The following is a 25,575-nucleotide window of genomic DNA, read 5'->3' on the forward strand; positions in this document are numbered from 1 at the left end:
GGGGCGGGGCTTCATGGGCGTCACAGGGGGCGTGGTCCCGGCGGCGGAGCGCGGGCGGAAAGGCTGTGAGCTGGCCCTGGGCGGTGAGCGGGTAGGCGGCACCGGGAGCGAGGGCGGCGGGGGCCCGGGGGCGACCGGGGAGCGAGGGGTCCGCGTGCTTCCGCCCGGCTGGAGCGGGAGCCCCGGTCCTCCGAGGCCGGCGGGCCACGCCCTGCGTCACCGCTCCCGGGGGGCTCCACCATGATCCGACCCTCTGCTTGGGTGACTTTGGGTGAAATTAGGGCTCATTTCCTGCGGGTGGATCTGAGGGGTCTGGAGTGGAGGCTGTTACAGGAGCCAAGGCAAGACATGAGGAACACCAGGCCCGGGCGCAAAACGCAGGAAAGATGGATCCGGGACAGATTTAGGGAACGGGGTCTGCTGAATGTGGGGCACGCGGGAGGGTGAGGGAGCAGGATGTTAGTCCCTTTACCCTGACAGGAAGGAGCCCCGGGATGGGGAAGGTGATGGGCTGAGTTTCCGACCTGTTGGTTTGTCTGAGAGGCAGCCAAATGGACATGTCTAGTGTATCCTGCCAACCATAACACAAGTCAGTTGCGAAAGCGGTGAGAGAGGGCAAAGATCCAGATGTTTGAATTCTAATGAAGCCACCCACCGTCTCTTGCCCTTTTGACAAAATAACAATTTCTAAGTTTAATTGAGCCCTGAGCATGTGTCAAGCACTGTTCCAAGCGCCTTTCCTGTATTCACTAGTTTCCTCTTGATAACACCCTTATCAAGTGGGTGCCTTTATCCCCACTTTATATATGAGGAAAGTCAGGTACAGAAAAGGTCAGCATCTTGCCCAAGTTTACACGGGGAATAATGGAGCCAGAATTTGAATGCTTTGTCCAGAAATTGAATTTTAGGGCTTCCCTGGTGGCGCAGTGGTTGGGAGTCTGCCTGCTGATGCAGGGGACACGGGTTCGTATGGGTTCGTGCCCCGGTCGGGGAAGATCCCACATGCCGCAGAGCGGCTGGGACCGTGAGCCATGGCCGCTGAGCCTGCGCGTCCAGAGCCTGTGCTCCGCAGCGGGAGAGGCCACAGCAGTGAGAGGCCCATGTACCGCAAAAAAAAAAAAAAAAAGAAATTGAATTTTAATTGGATGTTTGTAGACTTGCTCAATTTTATCTCCTGTTGGGGTCCAGAAGAAGTTGTTTTTTTCCAGCTCTTCAAGTCTCCACATTCCTGGACTCCTTATTTCCTTTCATTCTTGCTTGCAAACCGAGCTCATTTCTTGCCAAATGCGGCCAGGAGCAAAGGACACACCAACATTTAAGAAGCAAATAGAGGGCTTCCCTGGTGGCCCAATGGTTAAGAATCCACTTGCCACGGGTCATGGGTTCGAGCCCTGGTCCAGGAAGATCCCACATGCCGCGGAGCAACTAAGCCCATGCGCCACAACTACTGAGCCTGCACTGTAGAGCCCGCAAGCCACAACTCCTGAAGCCCGGGCGCTTAGAACTGTGCTCTGCAACAAGAGAAGCCACCACAATGAGAAGCCCTCGCACCGCAAGGAAGAGTAGCTCCTGCTCGCCGAACTAGAGAAAGCCCATGTGCAGCAACGAAGACCCAGCGCAGCCAAAATAAATAAATAAATTTTAAAAATACCCTTTCGAATTAAAATAATAATAATAAAGAAGCAAATAGATACACAGAAGCTCAAGGCCAGTGAGAAGAGGAGGAAAGGAAAGGGAATGAAGGAAGAGCGTCAAAATACAGAAGGTAGTGTAAGTGCAGCTGAGAGGAAATCTGAAGTGTCTGCTGATACTCCGTAGTCAATCGGGAGACACTGATGGTTTCAGCGAGAGGAATTTCAGTAGAGCAGTGGTGGGGGAGGGGTGATGCAGAGCTGAAGAAAGAACAGGACAAGAAAGGGTGGAGAAGGCAGGCAGCTCTTCAGAAGGTGGAGGAAGGAGGTCAAAGGGGTACAGGATGAAGGGGAAATGTTTTAGAGACTGAGCATGTTTATACCTGACGGGAGGTAGCTAACAAGGAAGCTGAAGATAGAAAGAAGAGGTGAAGTCCTGGATGCAGTGAGCGGGCATGAGGGCAAGAGCAAAGGTGGGGGGCACGTTTCATTCTCTAAGTCTATATGGAAGGCCGTAAGGGTGGGAGCTGGAGGGGCCCAGGGACCACTGACAAGGGGGTTGATTCATCTCCAGCCCCCCTTGGACCAGTTAGGCAGCGGTTAGAGGGTTTGTGTTTCCAGGTGGATATATTGAGTGTAGTGGTGAAGTCAGAGACAAGACAGCGCCCCATGTGGCTGGCGATGCCCACACACAGAGGACCAGTGGCCTCTTCTCCACTCTTCCTAGAAGCGGTAGCAGCCACCACGATTCCAAGTGGGCTGGTCAAACAGATGCAACAGGTGCCCTAACAGGGTGTCTTAATTACGAAATCAGTGTCCAATAAAGACTAAACGTTTGAGGAACGCCATCTCCATGGAAATGAGGAAGTAAATGCACCAAACAGCTCACACCTAAGGGAAAAAAGTCATACAGCACTCAGTGTCTTCAGTACAGGAAAGGTCTACAAGGAGATAAGGGGGTATATCTTATTTTTTAAAAAAGGCAGTCACAAAACAAGAACAAACAACAATAAAAAAAAACATATTGGGACCTCCCTGGCAGCTCAGTGGTTAAGACTCTGCGCTTCCACGGCAGGGGGTGCAGGTTCAACCCCTGGTTGGGGAAATAAGATCCCGCACGCTGAGTGGTGAGGCAAAAAAAAAAAGAAAAAAAAACATATCGGACAGAAACTATAATAATTGAGGTTTAGGGCTTCCCTGATAGCGCAGTGGTTAAGAATTCTCCTGCCAATGCAGGGGACACGGTTTCGAGCCCTGGTCTGGGAAGATGCCACATGCCGTGGAGCAACTAAGCTCGTGTGCCACAACTACTGAGCCTGCGCTCTAGAGCCCGTGAGACACAACTACTGAGCCCACATGCCACAACTACTGAAGCCCATGCACCTAGAGCCCATGCTCCACAACAAGAGAAGCCACCGCCATGAGAAGCCCACACACCGCAATGAAGAGCAGCCCCCGCTCGCCGCAACCAGAGAAAGCCCGTGCGCAGCAACGAAGACCCAACGCAGCCAAAAATAACTTAAATAAATAAATAAATAAATAAATAAAATAATTGAGGTTTAAAAACAATAGAGTTGCCAGGGATTGGGGGGAAGGGAAGGATGGATAGGTAGAGCACAGGGGATTTTTAGGGCAGTGAAACCATTTTGAATGATACTATAATAGACAGATGTAATTATACAGTTGTGAAAACTCATGTACAACACCAAGAGTGAACCCCAATGTAACATGTGGGTGACAATGATGTGTCCACGTAGGTTCATTCGTTGTAACAAATGTTACCTTTGTGTGATCTCGGTAGTAGACAAGGTTAGACATATAGGGACAGGGTTATATGGGAACTCTGTTCTGCTCAGTTTTCCTGAGAACCTAAAACCGCTCTGAAAAATAAAGTCTGTTTTTTAAAAAATCAATAGAGGGACTTCCCTGGTGGTCCAGTGGTAAAGAATCCACCTTCCAATTCAGGGGACGCGGTTCAACCCCTGGTCAGGGAACTAAGATCCCACATGCTGTGGGGCAACCTAGCCTACGCGCCACAACTACTGAGCCCGCACGCCTCAACGAGAGAGCCCGCATGCCACACACCACAGAGTCTGCACGCTCTGGAGCCTGCACACAACAACTAAAGAAGAGAAAACCCGCACGCCACAACTACAGAAGCCCACACGTCGCAATGGAGGATCCCACATGCCGCAACGAAGACCCAACGCAGCCAAATACATAAATAAATATTTTTTAAAAATCAATAGATGGGCTGAATAAAATAGGCATAAAAAGTGAATTAATGCCCTAAATGCCTGAGCATAGGAATTCCCTCAGATTTTTGCTCAAAAGCATAAAGAGATGAAAAATATGAAAGAAAAGAAACATCCATCTAATAGTGATTCTCAACTGGGAGTGACTTTCCCACCAGGGGACATTTGACAATGTGTAGAGACAATGTTAGCCGTCGTAACTGAGGGTTGGCGCTTCCGGGATCTAGTGAGTAGAGGCCATGTATGCTGCCAACCACCCTACAATGCACTGGATAGCCCAATTTGGGGCCAAATCTGGCCCCCAACGTCAAGAGTGCTGTGGTTGACAAACCCTGTTGTGGTTCCATATTTCCACTTGGTATCATTTCCTTCTGCCTGAGGACTTTGTTCAAGGTTTCTAGCAGGGCTAGTCTGCTGGTATGACTTTCAGCTTTTGTACATATGAGAAAAATCTTTATTTAGCCTTCATCTTTGATATCGTCCCTAGATATAGAATTCTAGCTTGAGTTTTTTCTTTCAATAAAGATTTTTCTCCACTGTTTTCTCGCTCACATTGTTTCCAACAAGAAATGTGCGATCACCCTTTATAAATTATGTGTCTTTATTTCTCGACTGCTTTTAATATTTTTGCTCTGTCACTGATTTTAAGCAACTTAGAATGTGATTTGATGTAATTCTCTTCATGTCATTGTGCTTTGAAGCTGGTATCCGTGAGTTTGTAGTGTTTATCAAGTTGGAAATTTGTCAGTAATTATATCTTCAAATAATTTTCTCTCTCCCCTGCTCCTTTGGGAAACTCTAATTACAAGTTGATTGGGCTGTATGAAGTTTTCCCACAGCTCACTGAAGTTCTGAGGGTTTTCTTCCCAGATCCCACCCCGTTTTTCATTTTGTTTTTATAATTGCTATATCTTCAAGTTCACGAATCTTTTCTTCATCAGTATGTAATCTGTTGTTAAACCCATCCACCCAGTGTGCTTTTCACCACACATTTGTGTTTTCTTCAGGAGGCTTATTTTGTGTCTTATATTTTCCATCTCTTTACTTAACATGAATTATCTTTTCTCTACCTTACGGCACTGTTTTAATGCTCTGGTCTCTAACATATTTGTCATTTCTGGGTCTGTTCTGACTGATTTTCTTCCCCTCTAGACGTGGCTCTTGTTTTCTTGCCTCTTTGCATACATTGAAAATTTGTATTGATTACTAGGTATTGTCAGTTTTATCAATACCTTCTAGGGTGCTGGGTATATAGTTTAATTTAAAATTTAAATGAGATCCTTGTAGGTTTAATGCAGTTGTAAGAATGGTACAGAGTCCCTCACCCAGTTTTCCACAATGGTAACACCTCCCCACACTATAGTAACCCACTCTGTAAGTCTTCGTCTTTGGGTGTATTAGACCATTTACATATAATTATTAAATGGTAATACATCTTAAATCTACCATTTTACGATTTGCTTTCTCTCTGTTTCATCTGGTTCTCAACTGTTTCCTTTTGCTTGCCTTCCTTTGGGTAACTGAACATTTTTTAGTTTTCCATCTTAATTTCTCAATGTTTAAAAACAGATATAATTCACATACCATAAATTTCACTCTTTTAAAGTGTAAAACTTAGCATTCACAAGGTTATGCAACTACCACCATCTAATCCCACAACATTTTCATCACCCCAAAAAGAATCACTGTACTCGTTAGCATTCAGCCCCTCTTCCTCACCACAACCGCTATCAACAAGCCACTTTCTATCTCTATAGATTTGCCTTTTCTGGGTGCTTCATACAAATGGAATCATACAGCACGTGGCCTTTTCTGTCTAGCTTCTTTCAGTCAGGAAAATGTTCTCAAGGTTTCAGTCCAGGTTGTAGCATGTATCAGTAATTCCTTTTTGCTGACGATTACTATTCCTTTGCCTGGCTGCACCACATTCCGCTTTTCCATTCATCACTTGATGGGCATTTGGATTGTCTCCAGTTTTTGACTATTATAAAGGACGCCGCTCTGAGCATTCATGTACAGGTTTTCACGTGGAGATGTATTTTCAGGTCTCTTGCTTATATATATAATTAGGAGTGGAATTGCTGGGTAATGTGGTAACTTTATATTTAACCTGAGGATTCCAATTTCTCAGCATCCTCAGCAACATTTGATGCCTGGTTGTTTTGATTTTAATTAAAAAAACTTTTTAAAAAAATTTTAGCCATCTTTGTGGGTGTGAAGTGATCTTGATTTGCATTTCGCTAATGACTAATCGTGATATTGCAATTTACAGTATGTATAGTTCACCTTTGTCCCTGTTCCTAGTACACAGAGGAGATTAATCCAGTCCTGTTGCTCCACCTTAGCCACAAGCACGAGCCCCCTCTGTCCTGTACTCCTCTGTCTGCAGATGGCTTTTGTCTCTGTTGTCCTCGTCTGCGTTCTGGGAGAATTAATCAAGTTTGTGTCCACGTCATTGCTGTTTTCCCAGGATCGGTCCTGCCTGTACTGTTGTGCATTTATTATTATGGTTATAGTTTCATTCTGTTGCCATTTCATCTTAGCCTGTAGTCTCCTTATGAATTTTTGATTCCGGGTCAAAGGTGCCGCTTATTGCATTTTCCTAAACATGTGGACTTCTTTTCCCCTGCAAAAGTTTCTTTAAATCCTACACTTCATTCCCAGCGTCATGTTCATCCTGAGTCTGCTGGATACCGTTCCTTCTTTTTCTGCAGGATTTTCCGTGGAGCCGTTTACGCAGGCTACGCAAGCAGTTCAGACATGGCGTCTGTCAGCTGAAGGGCAGGTGGTCTGCCGGCCCGTGTGGCCCAGGGCTGCCGGCATGCCCCGTCTCCGGGCAGGGGCCTGTCCTGAGCAGGCCTGCCTCTGGCGGACTCATGCTCTTAAGCTCCTGCTACATCTACTCAGCGTTAGGTCATCACATCGTAAGAACCTACTCAGTTACTGCCGGATGACTGAGGTGAGGCCGTGGGTTCCAGATGCTGACCGACGCCCGGGACAGGCAGAAATACATGTGAGCCTGCATGGACCACTTCCTTGGTGCTTCTGGAAGCCTGGGCGAGGTGAGGACACTCCAGGAACTGCCCATCTGCCTGTGAGACAGGCTTCACGGGGGGCACCACCTGAACTGAATCCTGCAAGGAGCCCCAGGAGGGAAGCTCAGAGTCTGGGGAGAGCGGGCCTCACCACAAGGTGGGAAAGCACTGCTCTGAGGCCAGGGTCCCCGGCACAGTGGCTGGCAGGTTGGACAGGCCCAGTCACAGTGGGTTCCGTGTGCCAGGCCAGGTGCTTCTTCTGGATACGTGGGAAGACATGGCACGGGACGGGCTGCTGTAGGAAGCCCTCTGGCAGCACGTGAGGCGGCTGCCCCACGTGTGCTTTGGTCTCGGCCGGCTGTGGCCGTGCCTTCCTCCGCTGCTGCTCTTCTGCAGAGACTGTGGTCCGTGTCACACCCGGTCACTGGCCTGGCGAGACACCAGCGACCACACTGGCTCCGCAGTCACAGCACTCGCCTGGGACACAGGCTTTCTCTGCTCCGACTCTAACGTGAGGCTGAAACCGCTTCGGAACAGGCTGCAGCAAGGCTCTCTGTCCCCAGCGCTGCCCCCGGCTGTGGCTCCCAACTCCATCCTGGCTGCGGGAAGGGAGGACGCAGGTGAACAGGGGTACTGAGGGTGGAACAAATTTTTAAAAAGAGCTGTTTGGTAATGACTGGCTTAAGAGACAAAACAATCTTTGGCCATCAAGCACCACGCATCTCCTGGGAACGATGCGTCGTGCGGAAGGTGAGGGCTGACACCGAGGCAGTGAGGATCCAGCACCAAAAAACACAACACAGACTAGTGAGTCCTGCCAGGCGGACAGGAGACCCAACAGGCCTCACTCGAGTACCAGAGCAGGGGGAGCATCCCTGGATGTGACCTGTGGGGGGCCACGCGAGGTGCCGGCCCACGCACAGCCAGTGCTAACCCTCTCTCCGGGCCCCCGGCCCCGGCCCAGCATTTGTCCTGGACTGCAGTGCACGGGGCCTGTGCGTAGTCTCCCCTCCAGCGCCGGGAACTCTTGGGACGTGGATTATTTCTTCCAACTGGCCATAAGTTAAAAACCAAACCAAACCAAAAGGAACAGTGAATTTACCGGGAGGGCTCTGGCCCAGTGCATTTGGTAATGAAAGTGAATGAGACCTAAGATGGATATTTAAAAAGAGATTATAATTCAGTTTATACAGCTTGACATGAATAAACAGACATTCTTAACAATGCAAGGTCCCCAAAGGCCTCTATCACGGAGTTTTTTGAAGAATTTTTTCAAACTACAATTCTTTCAATAAATCAGTTTTGGTAACCCAGGGAACCCCACGGCATGAGCGGTAACTTCAGCAGGTGATACGAACCCCTCTGCAATGGCCCCTCCAACCTGCTGGATTCGCTTGAGGCAGGCCATGGGAGCATGGGGAAGAAGGGTGTGACAGGTTTTCTCATTTTCCGAGTTCTTCTTTGGCAAAGGAAAACATTATTTTACTAAAACTATACATTAGCATCTTACTAGACACTTTATGAAGAATAATGAACTTGTAACAAAACTGACTTTCCATATTTTTAAGTGGATGGAAGTGAAACAACCCCAGAACAGATGGCAGCACCTGGGAAAGGGTCTCCTTAAAGCTGCCATTGGTGGTTAACGTCTTATTTATTTATTTATTTATGCCTGTGTTGGGTCTTCGTTGCTGTGCGCGGGCTTCTCATTGCGGTGGCTTCTCTTGTTGCGGACACGGGCTCTAGGCTTGCGGGCTCTAGAGCGCAGGCTCAGGAGTTGTGGCGCACGGGCTTAGTTGCTCCGCAGCATGTGGGATCGTCCCAGACCAGGGCTCGAACCTGCGTCCCCTGTGATGGCTAACATCTTGTTGGACTTTTTTTTTTTTTGCGGTACACAGGCCTCTCACCGCTGTGGCCTCTCCTGTTGCGGAGCACAGGCTCTGGACGCGCAGGCTCAGCGGCCATGGCTCATGGGCCCAGCTGCTCCACGGCATGTGGGATCTTCCCGGACCAGGGCACGAACGCGTGTCCCCCGCGTCGGCAGGCGGACTCTCAGCCACTGCGCCACCAGGGAAGCCCCTGGGCTTTTTATATGAAGAGAATTCTGCTTGATCTGATAATCAAATCAGCAGAAAGTCCAATGGTACAGGAATTTGGTTTTTTTCACAGCTGTTCTTTAAAGAAAGAAGGGCGGGGCTAACGGAGCAACCCAGGGAACAGTGGGATTTGTCCCCTGAAGCCATGTAACACATTGTGGTGATCACCACTGCCTGGGAGCTTGCCCTCCGAGATTACTTTGCTAAAGCTCCAGCATCCGGCAGGACTGCTGAATCAGCTTCTGCTGCCCTAAGACAGAGACACGCTGCCTCCGCCCCCAGACGTCCTGAGAGCGGCCTGGCTGTGGCCAAGCCACGGGGAAGGGCGCTGGCGCCTCCCGAAGTTGTGAAGTCTTCCTAGACGAGTGTGCAAGCCCCGGGTAACGAAGGGCAGAGGAAGACGTGCACGGACACTTTGGAGCACTGAAACCGGCAAACACAAAGGGACACGTTCCTCTCAAAGACTACATTCAAAATAGTTTAGCTGCTGCAAATGGTCTGAATAGGGGAACGTTTTAACATGAAGTTTGTACTGCAGGCTTCTCCATCCACGTGCAAGGCCTGACTTATCTGAGGTCGGTCGATCAGACAAGCAGGCCTCTGAGGCTTTCAGTGCTTGGAGGTGAGGGCAGGTGAAGCAGGGCGTCTCGTGAAGCTACCCATAACCCACGACACACCGCTCCCTGGGGCCAGCGTTCTGCAACAACGCACAGTGGCTGAAAAGAACACACAGGAGGTGCGAAGACCAGGACTGCAGGGAAAGAGGAGACACAAAGCCGGGAGGTCAGTGCTCAACACCCGGGTTACACTCGGCCCAGCTCCTTAGAAAGGCTGCAGAGGAGGTAGCCTGCAGGTGGTGTGTTTGAGGGAAGGTGAGAGGCGAGATGTGAGCCTTCTCCTTCTGAGAGGGCTACTCTGGGGAGCTGTTTCCTTCTAAGTGTTCCTGAAAAACACGCAGCTGACATACCCCATTTTAAAGAGCAGAGTCGTGGGGATCCACCTGACCTTCAGAGTCAGAGCTGTGCCACAGCGTCATGCCCCAGGCCTGCCCCACCCCACCCGGCCCCAGGGCTAGTCTGGCTGGCCAGACGCTCGCATCCCACCCCAACCCCCGCAAGTTAGAAATCATCAACTGTCTCTGGGCTGGTGGGGCACATGGACGGCAGCCAGAAATGTTACTTTGGCCTAAGAGTGGGAAAAAGACCCCAGGAAAGCAAAAGTCCTGGAGGTCAATGTCCCGCAGCCACCAAAAGGTGCCACGGGCCCCGCTGGCCAAGCACCCAGCACAGTACCACTGGCCCACGGAGATGGGCCAAGCTGGGTGGGCTCCTTAAGATGGGAGGGGGCAGGGAGGTAAAACGCCTCTGAGATCACCACTGGACAGAAAGGGATGATCGTTACGTGGAAATGTCATTTTTGAAGAACTGCTTGACCATGTATTTTTCTATATTGTGTGAGGTCAGAATTAACAAGGGATCCTCTCCCTTGTTTTCTATATTGTGTGAGGTCAGAATTCACAAGGGATCCTCTCCCTTTCAGTCTGGCCCAGAGGGCAAAGTCTTCACCTGCATCACACACGTTTCCATTTCACTACGGGCGCTGCCATCATTTCTTCCACCTCTGTCCGCACCACTAGGGGAGGGTGCCGCCGGGAGAGCTGGGGGTTGTGAAATGACTCGGGCTAGAGCTGGCAGAGAGCAGCACGCCCTGGGTCACAGGGGCACCAATCAGGCGTGTCGATGGCCAGCTGCTACCCTCCTGACCCCCTAGCAGAGGATGGCTCTGAAGCCAGTTGGTGAGTTGAAGTATGTGAACTGGAGCGCCCCTCCCAGGGTGACTGTGCCTGACAGGCTCTGGGCCACAGAGACGCCACCATGCCCTTAACCAGCCCCATCCTTCCTGCTCTGCACACCCGACGGAGTGGCCCGTCAGCCAGGGTCACCCTCCAGTCTAATGGGCATGATTGCTGGTTACAAATGGGAAGCATGGCCCGAATTCCTCCCCCGCTGATCTCCAGGACAGACTGATCTCATAATCTGGGATCACGTCATAAATTAAGAAAAACGAGCCAGACCGGTTAGCTGGTAGACGGGGGAATCCAGAGGCCTAAGGAGGCTGGCTGTCAGGTACACTGGAGCGTGTTAGGTGAGCGGCAGACAAAACCATACAGATGTTTATTTTGCATTTGATTCCAAGGGTTCAGATGTCGAACGCTGTAATAAAGCCACTCACCTCTCCTCAGTGTTCTGACTCTGAAGTGCACTGACCTGACCCAGGAATGGCTGAGTGGTGCCACTGATTCCTGGCCCTCCAAAGGCCTGGGAGACTCAACCCCGAGACGGGGCCCAGAATCAGAGAACTCGGAAGGCCACATGGGTGGTCTCAGTGGCATCAGACATTGTTTGGGCCGATTCCTGAGGTATCTCTCCTGTCCCCAGAACACGAGGGTCTGGCTCTCTTGCGCAGTGGCTCACAGACACATGACCACGGCAGAAACACCAAGCCCTTGCGCTCCAGCCAGTTTCCTCTGGGCAGCATGTGAGAAAGGGCTCCCTGCTATTATTATTATTATTTTTTAGTTCATCCAGATCTAGCTTCAAAGGGTCCCTAAACTTTGCCCCATCTGGACCTGAAAACAGGAGCTGATTTTCACAAGCCAAATTCTCGTTGCATTTGGATGGAACGAATACTGTGTCTTTTATATTTTCTTTGTATTTCTCTTCAATAGTTGCTTGACCCAACATCTTTCTGTCTGCTCTATACAATGAAAATACAAACTAAATGAGAATAGAAAAAAATAATTAAAGCATTAAATTGTACAAATTACAAATCTGTTCCAAAATATACTTACATTAAATAAAATACGCATTTCAGTGAGAGATCTACAGTGAACGACCATATGCACTCTGGGAAGCTTCACGACACCTGGGCAGGGCCAACATTCGTGGAAGGAGCGAAGGGAATTCGCATCCAATCACGGTTTGCAGCGGGTTCTGACCGCCGTCTGCGAGCTACACTGAGCACATCATTAGCATCGCCTGGGCAGGGACTGACTGGGGAGAGGGGAGAAGCAAGCTCTAGCCTCAATGCTGAGTTCATCACAACTTCTCGAGAATCTCATTAACAGCCTATACAGTACAGTTTCAAAAAAGTAAACATGTTAAGGTAAGCAGACAACTCTTTAGGACCCGAAGCACATTTTCTGGCTGTATTTATGCGGAACTCTCTGTCTACAATGGGCGGTCGTGAAGAGGTGCTTCCTCGGGACGGCATGGTCGCGGGACTGGGGCGGCCCAGCAGGACTGAGGGGAGCCAGGGACGGGAGGAGACTCCCTTCTCGTTTCAGCTGGAGACAAGCTGGTAGCGCACAGTCCACGGCCCCGCAGCCCTCTCCTCCTGTCATCTGGCGTAGCGCTTAATGTAGTCTTCAACTTTATTCCGGAAGTCCTCCTGTGGGGCAGAGGGGAGGAAGGGGGGGTGAGTCAGCGCAGGGCGACACTTCAGGGACAAGCTGCGTGCCCCCGAGCCAAGGGCCCCCGCCAGCTCTCGGGAGGGCGTTAAGGGTCCAGCCTCCAATCCTCCGGTCGCCAAGGTGGCAGGAGACTCAGAGACCCACGGGGCTGAGTGCCACCTCCCTGTCACTCTGGGTGCCGGGAGGGGACACAAACAAGCTCTGGGCGGACGGGAACCAAAGACCCTTCGTTGTGCCGACGGGGAGAGTGAGATCCACCAGTGTGGTCAAGGTCACGATGCGGGTCCGGCCGGGACTCTGGACCACAAATGGGCATGAGCCTTGGCTGCGGCTCTCAGGAAGACCCTTGTGTCCTGATCTGTCTCCCCAGGACCCTGCTACCTATGGCCCAAGTGCAGCCCGCCATCAGGGTGACCACCCTGCCCGAGAGGAGAGGTGGGCTTGCTACAGAGGGCCCTCCTTGGGCATCAAGCAGAGGCCACCTGGGGGCCTGGGCTGATCCCTCAGGGGTAAAAACGCTGTATGGATGCAGGTATCTCCCAGGCTAGCGCGAGAGGGAAAGCCACCTCAGATCTGAGCCAACGCCCCAAGTGTGTCCCCAGGTCTTTTCTCTCTAAGGTCAGGAGCAAAATTCCCTGGCCTTACAGGACTGGGAAGGGCCCCTGGGACTGTCTGAGCCACGAGTGACTTGGAGCCTGTCCACCTCAGAACACCCGCCCGCATTTGGTGGCGGGACAGCCTGTGACCTGAAGGCGGGCTCTCAACCCTCTCACCCCCACCCACAGCTGCACACAGGGTCCCAGGCTTCAGTCCCATCCAGCAAGAGGCACAGCCCCGGGCCCTGCCTGCTGCAGGGGCCACCCTGGGAGGCGCGGGCGGAACGGGGCTGCTCCCCTCGGCCACGCTGCAGTCACTCTTTCAGGGTGGGGCGGGTTCAAGGAAAGGGGAGAAGGGGACCCCTGTGGTCGCCACCAGGCGGCCCAGGACTGTGCTCAGAGGCTCCCTCACAGCTGTCTGCCCGCAGCCAACACGGGCTGCACAGAAGCCCTGGCTGTCTTCAGCAAAACTCTCACAAGGTCACCTCCACGGTACCCAGCTGCCGACATACCATCGGCTCCCAGGCAGCCGCGGCCAAAGCTCCCGGGATGTGGAGTGACGATCCCACAGACACCCAGGACCACAGGTGCCTCAGCTCAGCCTTAATCACCTTTGCTCTCGTCAGTGAGAAGACCACGAACCCTGGGGCCAAACCGCCTGGGTTCAAATCTTGGGGTCCGCCCCTTCCCGGCAAGTCTTTCACTTCCTGGTGGCCCTGCTCCCTCAGCAGCAAATCAGGGGCAAGAGTCCCTCCCTCGTGGGTTGTCAGGGAAACAAGTGTGTCTGGGAGCAGGTATGACACTGCCTGGCACCTGGAGGGCCACGCAGGGCTGCTGCTACACCATGTCACCACTGCCCTCCTGCTGCCCTGCCCCAGTCACACGGGGCCTCTGAAGCATCGCTGAACACCAGGAGCGCAGTCCTGCCTCAGGGCTTTTGCGCTGCCGCTGAGGCCTCTGGAACGCTCCCGCCTGAGGTCCACTTGGTTCACAACCGGCCTCTACTCACATCTTACCAGAAGGGCTTTCCCTGAGAACCCGACATAAAGCAGCACCACCCATATCTGCGAAGCACAATAAAATGAAGTCTGCCTGTAAGCTGCAAGTCTCTTCCTATTTCATACAAAGAGCAGGAAACACCCTTCCGAGAACAATAAAAAATAAACAATCGTAACATGTTTTTTCTCCTCCTGGCTCTATAAGGGTGTTCCCTCCCGACAAGGTTTAGTCTACAGGGGCTACAACAGTTAGTGCTGAGTGGGGACATCCTTGTTGGGCACAATGACAATGACAGGTGGAGTTAGAACTTGAACAGAGCCTCCTGGGGGCCCACCTGCAAGGCTTGTCAGCACGGGGGACAAACAAAGGCTCCTCCCCGCCAGGGCCGCCCCGAGGGTATAGATGGCTGACTGCCAAAGGCCGGCGAGGCCAGACTGAAGACCTCGGCCGCCTCCCGGCCTGCTCAGCAGGACGTGGCCTCCTCTGCCTGCCCGACCACAGGCACCCGCTGACCCTCTGGGGCCACCGCCTGACTCTCTGCTCCCCGTGTGCCGGGACACGTGCCGGGGGGCCCTCCTGCCTGCCCTTCGGGGCCCTGCTAAGGCCGGCTGTGGTGAACACCACACGTGGCACATTTAAAACGCCCGCGCGCTCTGGCACACGGTAGGTCTTACATGTACAGAAGCAGCTGACCTCAACATTAAGCACGGTATTTAGAACCAGCTTCATGGCCTTTAGAACGTCCTACGTTCAGAGCCACGTCAGCCCATCCAACAGCGTTAGGTGGCTGACTCCTGGGCAGGGCAAGGATTCACAGGGAATGTGGCTCAGAAAACGAAACGTGAGGTCCTGTGACTAAACGGAGTCAGCGCCGCAGAGCTGTCTGCTTAGGCCCGACCAGCTCCGAACAACCTCCAGCAGCCTCACCTCGGCCACGCTCGGCCGCCTCCCGGGCTCCTGCCCCAGACCCTGTGCCTTGTGCCCGCACACTGTAAGGATGTGTGTACGAAGGGCATTTACTGCAGCGCTGTCTGTAGCTGGAAAATAATCCCGTGGAAAAACCTGAGTGCCCAGCCATAAGAGAATGGTTGAGCAAAGTACGGTAGAGCCACACCACAGGATATTATTCAACAGCTCCTAAAATGAACGAGGGATAGTTTATGCACTGACTTGGAGGGAAAAAGCGAAAATACACGAACAACGACAACAAAACAAACACGACCCCATCGCTGTGGGCTCGCGTGCGCCTGCACTCTGGGAAGGTGTGGAGGGCGGTCAGCCCGCTGGGTGGCGGCAGAGGTGGCGGGGGTGGGGGGGCGGTAACACCCTTGGTTCGGTCTCCCTTCTGTGCTCCTACGCCATCATGCGGTAAAGCGACGGCCGCCTGTTGTAGATCACTCATACTGAACTCTACCAGGGAACCACACCTAGAAACACTTCTGTCTGACCTCGGGTCAAACACTTTTCTGAGACCACTCACATTTATTATAATACATCATTCATACATTGCTTTAAATTCTAGTCCCATTTAATTCAATGGGATTTAATTCTAGTTAAATTCTAGTCACCATTCTCAGTTTCATACTTATTTAATCAAGGGGCAGTAATTATCTTTTCACCAAATACATCAACCTAGAATATTCCTGTTACTAACTTACCTTGTCCCGCAAATGATGTTCTGCAGCTTCAATATTCAGTGGGTCATCAAAATTCAAAAGATCCTTAAAAAGAGAGAAACTCAAAGTAAACAATGGAAAGCATCTGTTTTTCTGCTGTTGCAAGTCTTCATTTTATGAAGCAGGCAACAGAAACCTAATCAGAAAATGACAGAACGACCCAGAGCTGAAAAAACTCCTGAGAACTAAAGTTCCTTTTGATGTAGGAGCACTGAACGTGAGATACATTTTCAGATGGTGATGAACGGTCCACTGAAAGAAGGCAGGGATGTGTTTACTCACGATTACCCAACGTTTGGTGAGGAAAGAGTGACCACACTGATTTCTAATGCTAGTTTTGATACTTGGGGAATGACAAACCACTCTTATTATGAGCATTTCTAAATAAAAAATCCTATTAATTTTTCCTTAAAAATTCATTTTCTCCTTTATTTTGTGATTAACAACTCTGTCTTCTAAGTCTATGTTTCTATTCTGACTTTGCCTAGACTCTCCCTTCACCTTTAACTCACCTCCACAAGCACGGCACTCACAATCCAGTAGGAAGGACGTCTGCAACCCGACCTAACAACGTAGGATGGTGCCACTGTGGCCAGGGCTCCCTGGCCCCAGGGAACCAGCACCAGACCCTTTCCACCTTAGAAGAGCCCTGGAATGCTACTCCCCCCCACCCCCAAGAATAATGACGGATTTTAGATTGAAGACCGTGTCTTTCCTTTATACTACCTAGTCCTCTTCTTAAAGGTCAGGGTAGAAACATTTGTTATGTTGAGTCACTGCTTTCCAAAGCCACTGATGGATCATTGTAAAGACAACTGTTATTTCTCCTGAGGAGAAATGTTTAATCTGGGGATTGTATTCCTGATTTGGAAATAAATATGGGTGTGACCAATATGTCACAAATACAGCCAGGAAAAATTATAAATCTCTATGATCATTAACAGCTGGGAAATTAGTTCCAAGTCCCAGAAATAGGCAGAAATATAAAGCACATATTATATGAGAATCCCGGTGCATATAAAGACTTACACCAGACATACAGAATTCTTCATCTTCTTTACCATGTATTTTACCTAAAATGAATATGTGAGTTGGAATAACCGTTACAGACGTCATTAGCAAGTTTGATGGGCTCTTTAGAATTTGGAAGGTTTGGAGTGCTTGGAGAGATGGGGACCCATCAGATGTCCTTCAAAAGAGAAGCAGCACAACTGCCAGGCAGGTTTTAAATCACACTCCAGCCTCTGCATCTCCAGAAGTAAAACTTCATTCACTTCAATGGAAAAGCCAAAAACAATCACAACAAAACAGCTGAGACCAGCAGAAACCCGTCCAGATGGCCCGGTACCCCTTGGGTATTGCCTTCTCCTGGAGATTACGGCAGGTCCCGAAATCAGGAGGTGTTACTGGACCACCCGGTGACATCAGCCGAGAAGGCAGGGGGGGCAGGCACTTAGGGGTCTCCTCTGGGCTCTGCTCTGCTGTCTTTCACTGGCTGAGGACGGCAGGGTGAGGGAGCCGTCCCGCCGTCCTGGGGGCTGTCCAGGATGGGCTCGTTTTCATGGGGGGACTTAGGTTTTACCAAAAGTAGCAGAGATTTTTTTTTGCCCAGAGACAGATCCCTGAAGCTTATTTCTTTCAAAGCTTCTTTATGATCAAAAAGCCAAAACTCAAAGGAACGAATAATACTATATAAAACTCCAAATACCAGCTTTCCCCCTTTCCCGTTCTCCTACACCTCTTCCCGCCCTCCAGCCCCTGCCTGAGAGGTGCTGTTCTCTGAGGACAGCAAACTTCACTGATTAAGAGAATAATTCTAAGGTTCTGGGTTTGTGAAAAGCCTAAAGGTTGGTGACGACACACTCCTTCTCCCAAACTGGGCCCCTGGGAGCGAAGGAAGCTGTGGACTGGCTGCCGGTGAGAGCGGACGGTGTGAGGTGGACCAGGCGCTCCCAGAGGGGCCTGCGTGGAGGAGACCACAGCGAGCGGAACTGGCCCACGCCGGCCCCCGGGAGCGAGGCGGCCACGACAGCAGGGCGGAAGTGGGGACGCTCTGCTCCCGCCCCTCCCGGCCCCAGGACCTCCCAGAGTGTCACTCCAAAGCCCCCTCAGTTCTTGTCTCACTGCTCCTCTGATTCACAAAAGTGCCAAAGAAAAGGGGGTTTTAGTGCACCCACACCGCTGGTTTTGATCCCCTCATGTTATCCTTGATGCGATCTTTAAAACCAGGAGGCAGAGGAATCAAGAAAAACTTGGGATTCTGGTCAACATACTTACAGTAAACAAAGAGTTTAATCCCCAGACAACATCCTGAAATGAGAAAGAAAGACAAAAACAAGTTTCAGGTGGGGATGGTCTCTAAGAGATGAACCAGTTAAGTCAGCATATAGTGGAAGAGGTTAGTTTTCTGCAGGAGTTATTTAAAAAGGTAGGGCCTAGGGCTTCCCTGGTGGCGCAGTGGTTGAGAGTCGCCTGCTGATGCAGGGGACGCGGGTTTGTGCCCCGGTCTGGGAAGATCCCGCATGCCGCAGATCCTGTGCTCCGCAACGGGAGACGCCACAACAGTGAGAGGCCCGCGTACCGCAAAAAAAAAACAAAAAAAAAACGCAGGGCCTAAAAAGTTAGTCTCAGGTTCCCCCTTGCAACCTGGGGGACAGCATCCAGCGCAGCAGCTCTGTTACCAGCCATTGCTCGCTTTTTGTGCACTTGGCACAGACTGAGACCTATGAGTGGTTTTAGGTGGGACAGCATTTATAATCCATGCCTGACTGAGCCAAAGTGGACATGTGTGGAAAAACGTTACGAGAGAGAGAGGCAGGGAGACGGCACATGTGATATGCCACACGGCTCTCAGAGCTTCACAAACAGGCTGACTGGAGGCCCACGGCCCTTTCAAGTTGAAAGGTGGGACCATCAGTGTCAGAGCAGCAGGACGGTCACCAGGGAAGACGGCGACTGGCTCAGAAGACCACGCCTTTGTGCTGAAGTGCAGGCTGGGAACACGGCTGCCCCTAAACCCAGTCCCAGGCGATCGCTCTTCTGGGCAGGATCGATCCCTCAGCAGACAGGCAGAGGCTACGACCGTGTGGGACCAGTTCACTACTCAGGCAAAGAAGATGGCAAAAGTCAGGTAGCTGCTTACTACTAGGTGAACACTGCCCAAAAGTCCTGACTCCTTCTGATAAAAGGTCAGGCGTGGGGAGAAACTGCAGGTGCCTACGGACAGCACCATGGAAAAGCCCTGAGGCGAAGCACAGCCAGCGGCCTCACGTGGGCACCCACGACACGCACCCCTGAAACCCACTCAAGCCATGTTGGAGAAGCAACTGGGGCCACTTATTTAGTCCCTGTGGCTCCCCTTTCCACCCCCTGCCCCAGCAGAGGGGCCCCCGTGCAGCACACCTGGCTGCACCCTGCCACCCCTCCTCTGTCCAGTGTAACTCAGAGCAGACACAGAACATCCAGCCTTTCCTTCCTCCGTCTCTACCCACGCCTGGCGAGTCTCCACTGCTTAAAGGGGGAGACAACTATCAAGGACTGGGGCGAATAACAAGACGAGGGTAGAAACAGTAAACCACCGAAGCACAAACCGTAAACGGTAAAGGGCAGAGGGGAGACGAGATGACCCGACACCCTAATCCCCGCCCCCAACCGAAGAGAAGTGGGGGCAGAGCTGAGCAGGGCCAGCGCCTGGCCAGCAGCCCCAGGCAGGCGGTGGCGGGTGGGCAGCGTGGGCCCGTCCACCCATGCAGATGGGACAGCGTGGACATCGCTGTCCTTACAGGAGGCTGGCTGCCGATGGAGGGGCATCCGGGGAGGTGTGGGCAAAGGACACGCTACCTTCAGTGTCCTCGTGGGGGCCCAGCCGGTGCCGTCAATCGAATGTTCTCTCAGTAAACTGAAACAGACACAGAAAGGCACAGCGGTCAGCAGGGAGCAGGCTCCAGTCCCGCGAGCTGCTCAGCGTGATTTCTGTCGGAACGGAGGTGCACGTCTCATGCAGTCCGTCTCTCCTCTGTGGCTCCACAGTTTCCTGTGTCACTACAGAAGGCCTTCTCTGCCTCACGCCTGTATGGGTCCTCCAGTCTAATCGCGAGTGTTATTTTTATGTATTGTACACTCAGCAGGGGAAAAGCGTGCTTAAATCAGAACATACAGAGCGCATCTGTCAATTTAACATTCGGAAAAGGACGGTGACAACAATGACAGCGGAGCTTCCTGTTTGCGTGTCAGCAGGACCCAACACTCACCCAGTGCCCCAAGACCAAAGAGGGAGGGGTCCCGTGCTACAGAGGAGAAACCAAGGCGCAGGGCAGCACCCGCCCCAGGGCACGCGCCCCCAGATGGAGCTGTAGACTCACCCACGTGAGCACCCAGCACATGATTTTAATAGCTGTTTAAAAAATAAAAGCAGATGAACACAAAATTCTGGAAGGTGCTCACCCACGGGTGGGAGGACCACGCTCAGGGAAGGTCACGTGGGCTCCAGGGGTACGTGATGTGAGCTGACCTGAGTCACTTTCATGACTGCCCTACCAGCTGCAACTGCACAGCATGTGCGCATATAAATAAGCACCAGTTAGAGTAAATAAAACTAACCTACAGCTCACTTCGAGCACCAGAAAGAAAACTCCCATCACGCACCCTAATCCCATGTGCCCGGGGCGCGGCTTCCCACCCGCAGAGGTGTCAGTGAGTCGTTGAGAGAAAATCCCCGCGACTTTTGAATAACTTTTTGGGACCCAACTGCCCAGCCCTGGGGCTTTATGTGACCCAAGGAGAGACTTCCTTACTAAGACGGGAAGAATTATTTCTGATCTAGCTTATCCTTTTCATTTATAGACCTTATTGCAATTTTAGCTATACCCTTGTTTACTTGTTTAGCGCCTGTCTCCCCACCAGCTGGCAGACCCCATAAAGCAGAGATCGCAAACTGCTCCCCACTGTGTCTGGGCTCAGCAACATGAGCTGATGGAAGGCAGGCGGGCAGACTGGGCGACCCGTCAGCGCCCTCTGAGCTTCCCTGTCAAAAAGCACAGACAGAGCAGGACTCTGCCCCTGGAGGCCAGGTGTGCCCATGTCTGGGGGCCGCAGATCTGGGCAGGGTGACACCACGGAGGTTCAGGCCCAGCCTGAGCAGATGGCAGTCCCGAGGGAGCTCAGGTGACAGCCACGTGGCCATCAGAGAGGGTACAGGCAAGGGGACAGAGGATGCCCCAGGGACTACACTGGAAACTCAGGTTCTAGGAGAACAAAAATCTGAAGTGCAACCGCTGGGTTCATGGCCCTGGTCCCTCCAATCCCACAGACATAGCACTGCTGGCCCTGAGCCAAGAGCAGGGTGTGGGCCCTTGGTGGGAGCAGGGCAAGTCTAAGAGAAGCAAAAAGCACCCCTGTGACTAGACCAGACCCCATGGAGCGCCAGGCACATCATTTCCTTTATTCAGGAGATGCCATGTCCAAAACATATGTCCAAAACCATCGCTGGACACTGTCTAGTTTTTCACAAAGAGGCAGTCTTTGTACATAAACCTGGCACACTACTTCCCTCAGTTAAATTCCCAGAGGTGCAGCTGACAGGTCCGAGGGTATATACAAGTTAAATGTAGGCCTTATGGCTGAAGGACCAATGAAAGGTGTACAGGTACACGCACTCTCCAGTGGAACGAGGGAGCCTGTTCTCACACACACTTTGCTTTTGTATCTGCCAGTCTGAGAAGTGGTGAGCGGCGTCCCCTTGCTTCCACGTGTCCTCTGATCACCAAGGAGACTGAGCATCAAGCAGACGCTCACCACCCGCTGCGCTTCTCCTATGAATCACCTACTTGTAGGCAATGCTCATTTTTCCGGTGGATATGTCCCATCGTTTTCATATTGATTGAAAGGACTGTTTACATACAAAGGATGTAATCTTGCTGATCTTTTCTCTTTCAATTTTGTGCTTTTGTATTTTTAATTTTAATGTGGCTAAACCTATCAATGATTTTCCTTTAAAGTTTCTGTCTTTTGTAGCAGGCTACAAATTTAACCAAATTTAACCAAATTTACATTTAACCATCTGTTAAATTCCTATTATACTTTGCTAATAATCTGATTTCTCAGAAGACTGCAAAAGTGAGTAGAGAAATGCCCTCTCTGGACCTAATTCTGACCGGAGAAGGGGACGTGACAGGAAGTGGAGTGTGGGGAGCCCCCAGGAGAGTGGGCACAGGTGAAAAGCCTGGGGAGACAAGGCCGGACCAGAAACCACTTACAATCTGGACCTGAAGATCATAGATTTTTAAAGTTTCAATACTTAAAGGACAGATACTTAAAAGGGAGGATGACTGACTTATAAAGTGTATTTTTAACTATCTTTTTTTTTTTTGGTGGGATCGTGGGTTCCCCCAACTTGCACCTTCTCGGTGCAAGTCCAGGGACTGAACCTCGGTCCTTGGCAGTGAGAGCATGGAGGCCTAACCACTGGACCACCAGGGAATTCCCGTTAACTAGCTATTAAAAAATGAAGCTGATGTGAAAGAAAAGGGGGCTCCACATACAAACTAAAATGGGGAGATGAATCCTAGTGGTTGTCCTCGCAGGGAGGAGCGGTCACAGTGCACGTGTGGGGAGAAGAGGGTAAAAGGACAGGACACAGAGGCAGGGCCTGCGGAGGGACTAGCTCACAGTAAGAAAGCAAAGGACACACCGGAGAAACCCTGTCTGCCTGCTTTCCAGGTTCCCGCAGTCCCGAAGCTGGCAGTGGTGGGGCTGGGGCTTGGCCCGGGGGTCCAGCACCAGAGCCTCTACAAGTTAACCTCACTGCCCTACCAGAGAAAGCGCAAGACGCAGAAAAATAAAGCCCACAAGCTAAATTTACTAAAAAACGACAACAACCAACACTCTACGCAACTCCTCCAGTTCTCTACGTTAGTGACCAGCAAGCTTAGGCGGCAGGAAGTCACTGACCCCTGACCATCTGCCATTGGAAGGGTGGGGACCCAGGCACGACTGGGAAAGCGTATCCTGCTACGAAAGTGCTCCTATGCGCATCCAGACGATTTGGGAAAGAGGACATTTAAATACAAGTGCCTGGGTCTTCTGAAGCCTCCCGTCCACATCCCCCCACCCTGGATTCCATTACTCATATTCTCCCCTCTTAGCTAAAATCAGCCAGACGGAGGGAAAAGGGTAAGGGCCCTCGAGGGGGGCACCTGGGTGGACCGCAGAGTGCAGCCAGAAGCCTCCCTAACATCGGCCCAGCCTCAAGATCTCCTCTCGGGGGAGATACCGTGTAGAAAGCCCATCACTCACACACGGTGCTCACAACACGGAAGATGGGAACGCAGATAAACTCACCTGAGACATATCTCGCCTGTCTCTGTGATGTTGGGGTGCCAGATCCTGGTCAGGCATCTCACTTTAGGAGGCTGCAACACAGAAGGAAGAGATCACAGGCTCTCCAGAGCCTTCCACGTACCCCGCCCAGGGCCTTGTCTCACCACTCACGTGGCTCAGCAGGCACCGGCTCCGTCACCCCCGCAGCAGTGTTTGCACACTGCATGCACCGCGCCGCTCGCACGGGTAAAGCCTGCCCGCACCCCGAACAGGACCCCTCTGCAGGCCCCGGGGCTGCCGGCGGCCGGGCTTCTGCGTCCTCTGACCCTGCCTGTGCAGGAGGAGCCACGGCGCCCTCCGGGAGGAGCTCTGCAGCCTCCAGGCCCCACTGCCTACGGGAGCCCGCGGCCTCCTTGACGCTACGTAGCTGGGCTATGGCTGAAATACTGCCCCTCACGGCGGCACTGGCCCCCTCTGTGCGTGTCTCTGAAGGCGTGGTTGTCATCTACTTTCTTCTCGGTGCAAGTCCTAGCCCACTTTACACTTAAAGGAGGAGACAACGAACACAAGCATGGGAATGAGGCACACCAGCAGTACTCAGGGTGAAGCATGTTTGCATAAAACTGTTCTTTTACTATTACTCTGTTTTAAAAGCAATCCATACTCACCTAAGAAAACAACAAAAAGGAAAGCTATCTGCACATCTACAGATATAGAGAATGTAAAACTCTCCCCAGAAATAATCTCTAGTAACACCTGATGCACATGTTGGAGCCTCTGTTCTAGGCGACACACAGGTGCGTGTGATGCACATTCATTTTTCTTGACAGAAGTAGGGAAATGTGCTATACGTTTCTTTTCCACGTTTATTTTTGTCACCATTTCAGATGACTTCGGGCTTTTGTGCATTCCACGGTACAAACACTAGTATTTAACAAGCCAGTTCCCTATCACTGGACGTTTAGGTTGCTTCCCACTTCCACTACAAACCTGCTGGATCAACGCTGTCTTCATTCGCATCCATGAGATATGTCCCCAGGATGAAGGCCAGGAAGGGGAGGGGCTGCCAGAGAGCAGGCTGCGCACTCAGCGCCCAGTGCCCTCGCCTCCAGAGAGGCCGCGAGCCCACCCACTGCAGCGGGTGCGCCTCCTCCCCAGGCCCAGTTCCACCGCGAGGTGGCCTTGCTTTGAGGAGCTTGACAGTCGTCTCACAGAATCTCACCAGACAGCTCATCTCACAGATACGAAGCCTTCGTCATCAAATTTTTATCTTTGATACCAATCTAGAAAATCTTTCACCATCCAGATCTTCTCCTGTACTATTTCTAGTACTCTAATAGTTTCAGCTCCTTATTTGTATAAAACAAACATATTTTTCAGTACCCTCGTAAGTTTTCTTCCTGATTTCAAAACACCATGACATCAGAATGTCAAATATGTCATGTCACCTAGACTCCCCAAAATGATTAATCCAACCATGCAGATGTAGGCGTCTGAGGATTACAGAATTTAGGTTCACAGTGAGCTGAAATCAACTGAATACGCTCATTTGCTTTCCTGCAAGTAAACAGGAATGCATTCGACAGAAGGAATGCTAGCACAGCCTGCACTTTCAGCAGGGCCTTCAGGCTGAAGAGGGAAGGTCAGCGTCACTGGCGCTGTACATATTGGTAAATCTCTCTAATGAACACTGAACGCAGGTAACCTACTGGGTAGAGCGCATCACCAACTCAGGATCTGAAGGGACTGAAGGCTCACCCCCTCCCTCCTCTGAGGCCCCAACACACAGTCACCCCGCCGAGTGTCCACGCGGCTCCAAGGGTCCGACTGCACTTGCCCCTCTCCTCCTTGTCCCTTCACACCGTCCACAGTTAGATGTTGGTGCAGCCGCCCCCCCGGCCAATGGCCCTCGTAACAGCGGTACCCCACAAAGAGAGCAAACCTCTGCACCAGAACTGTGGTCCTGGATTCTGACACACACTTTCTAAACTGAACCATTCTTGTAGACCCTTACCGCCCCCAAAGCGAGACCAAGAAATACCAGCTCCACCTCCTACCTCAGTGGTGGCATGACCAGCCATCCCATCACACAGCTAAGGGTTTAGTATATGACAAAGACTGCAGTGCAAATCAATGGGAAAGCAGGGATTCTTCAGTGGACAACTGGCTAACCGTTCGGAAAAGTACAGTTAGATATTCACTTAGAGCTTTATTCCACATAAACGACACAGAACTCTAAGAGGACTAGAAGAAAACGTGGCTGAGTTATCTTGGGGTCTGAAGGCCTGTTTTAAGCATTTCACAACATGAAAAATTCAAGAAGGAAAAGTAGATTTGAATACAGTGGTGGAAAAAAACCACAAACTTTTATAGAACAACAAAAAAAATGAAAAACAGGAAAATGTTTACAGCACAGCTAAGTAAACTAAGAAAAAGTTTCATATAATTTCTATATAAGAACTCTTATAATAAAAAAAAAATACCTCAAAGGAAAAAAA

The 25,575-nt window shown here is 51.3% G+C and overlaps 1 protein-coding gene and 1 long non-coding RNA gene across 4 annotated transcripts in view; one reads left to right on the top strand and one right to left on the bottom strand.

Moving 5' to 3' along the window:
- The first annotated feature begins 30 nt into the window (after positions 1-30).
- Positions 31-11,898, top strand: LOC137226048 (uncharacterized). The gene is made up of 2 exons (XR_010944130.1): positions 31-91; positions 6,601-11,898. It is a non-coding gene; the product is annotated as an uncharacterized lncRNA (long non-coding RNA).
- UBE2F (ubiquitin conjugating enzyme E2 F (putative)) overlaps positions 11,712-25,575 on the bottom strand; it is a 51,752-nt gene continuing 37,888 nt past the window's right edge. For all 3 annotated transcript variants that reach the window (XM_067740066.1, XM_067740067.1, XM_067740068.1), the window contains 5 exons: positions 23,099-23,169; positions 19,601-19,658; positions 18,038-18,070; positions 15,743-15,805; positions 11,712-12,467 (listed from right to left, as the gene is read on the bottom strand). In XM_067740066.1, coding sequence (XP_067596167.1) covers positions 12,417-12,467; positions 15,743-15,805; positions 18,038-18,070; positions 19,601-19,658; positions 23,099-23,169 — 276 coding nt within the window. In that variant the 3' untranslated portion in view covers positions 11,712-12,416. The remainder of the gene's footprint in view (positions 12,468-15,742; positions 15,806-18,037; positions 18,071-19,600; positions 19,659-23,098; positions 23,170-25,575) is intronic.

This window comes from Pseudorca crassidens, chromosome 6 (assembly GCF_039906515.1).
Source record: "Pseudorca crassidens isolate mPseCra1 chromosome 6, mPseCra1.hap1, whole genome shotgun sequence".
NCBI classification, from domain to species: domain Eukaryota; kingdom Metazoa; phylum Chordata; class Mammalia; order Artiodactyla; family Delphinidae; genus Pseudorca; species Pseudorca crassidens.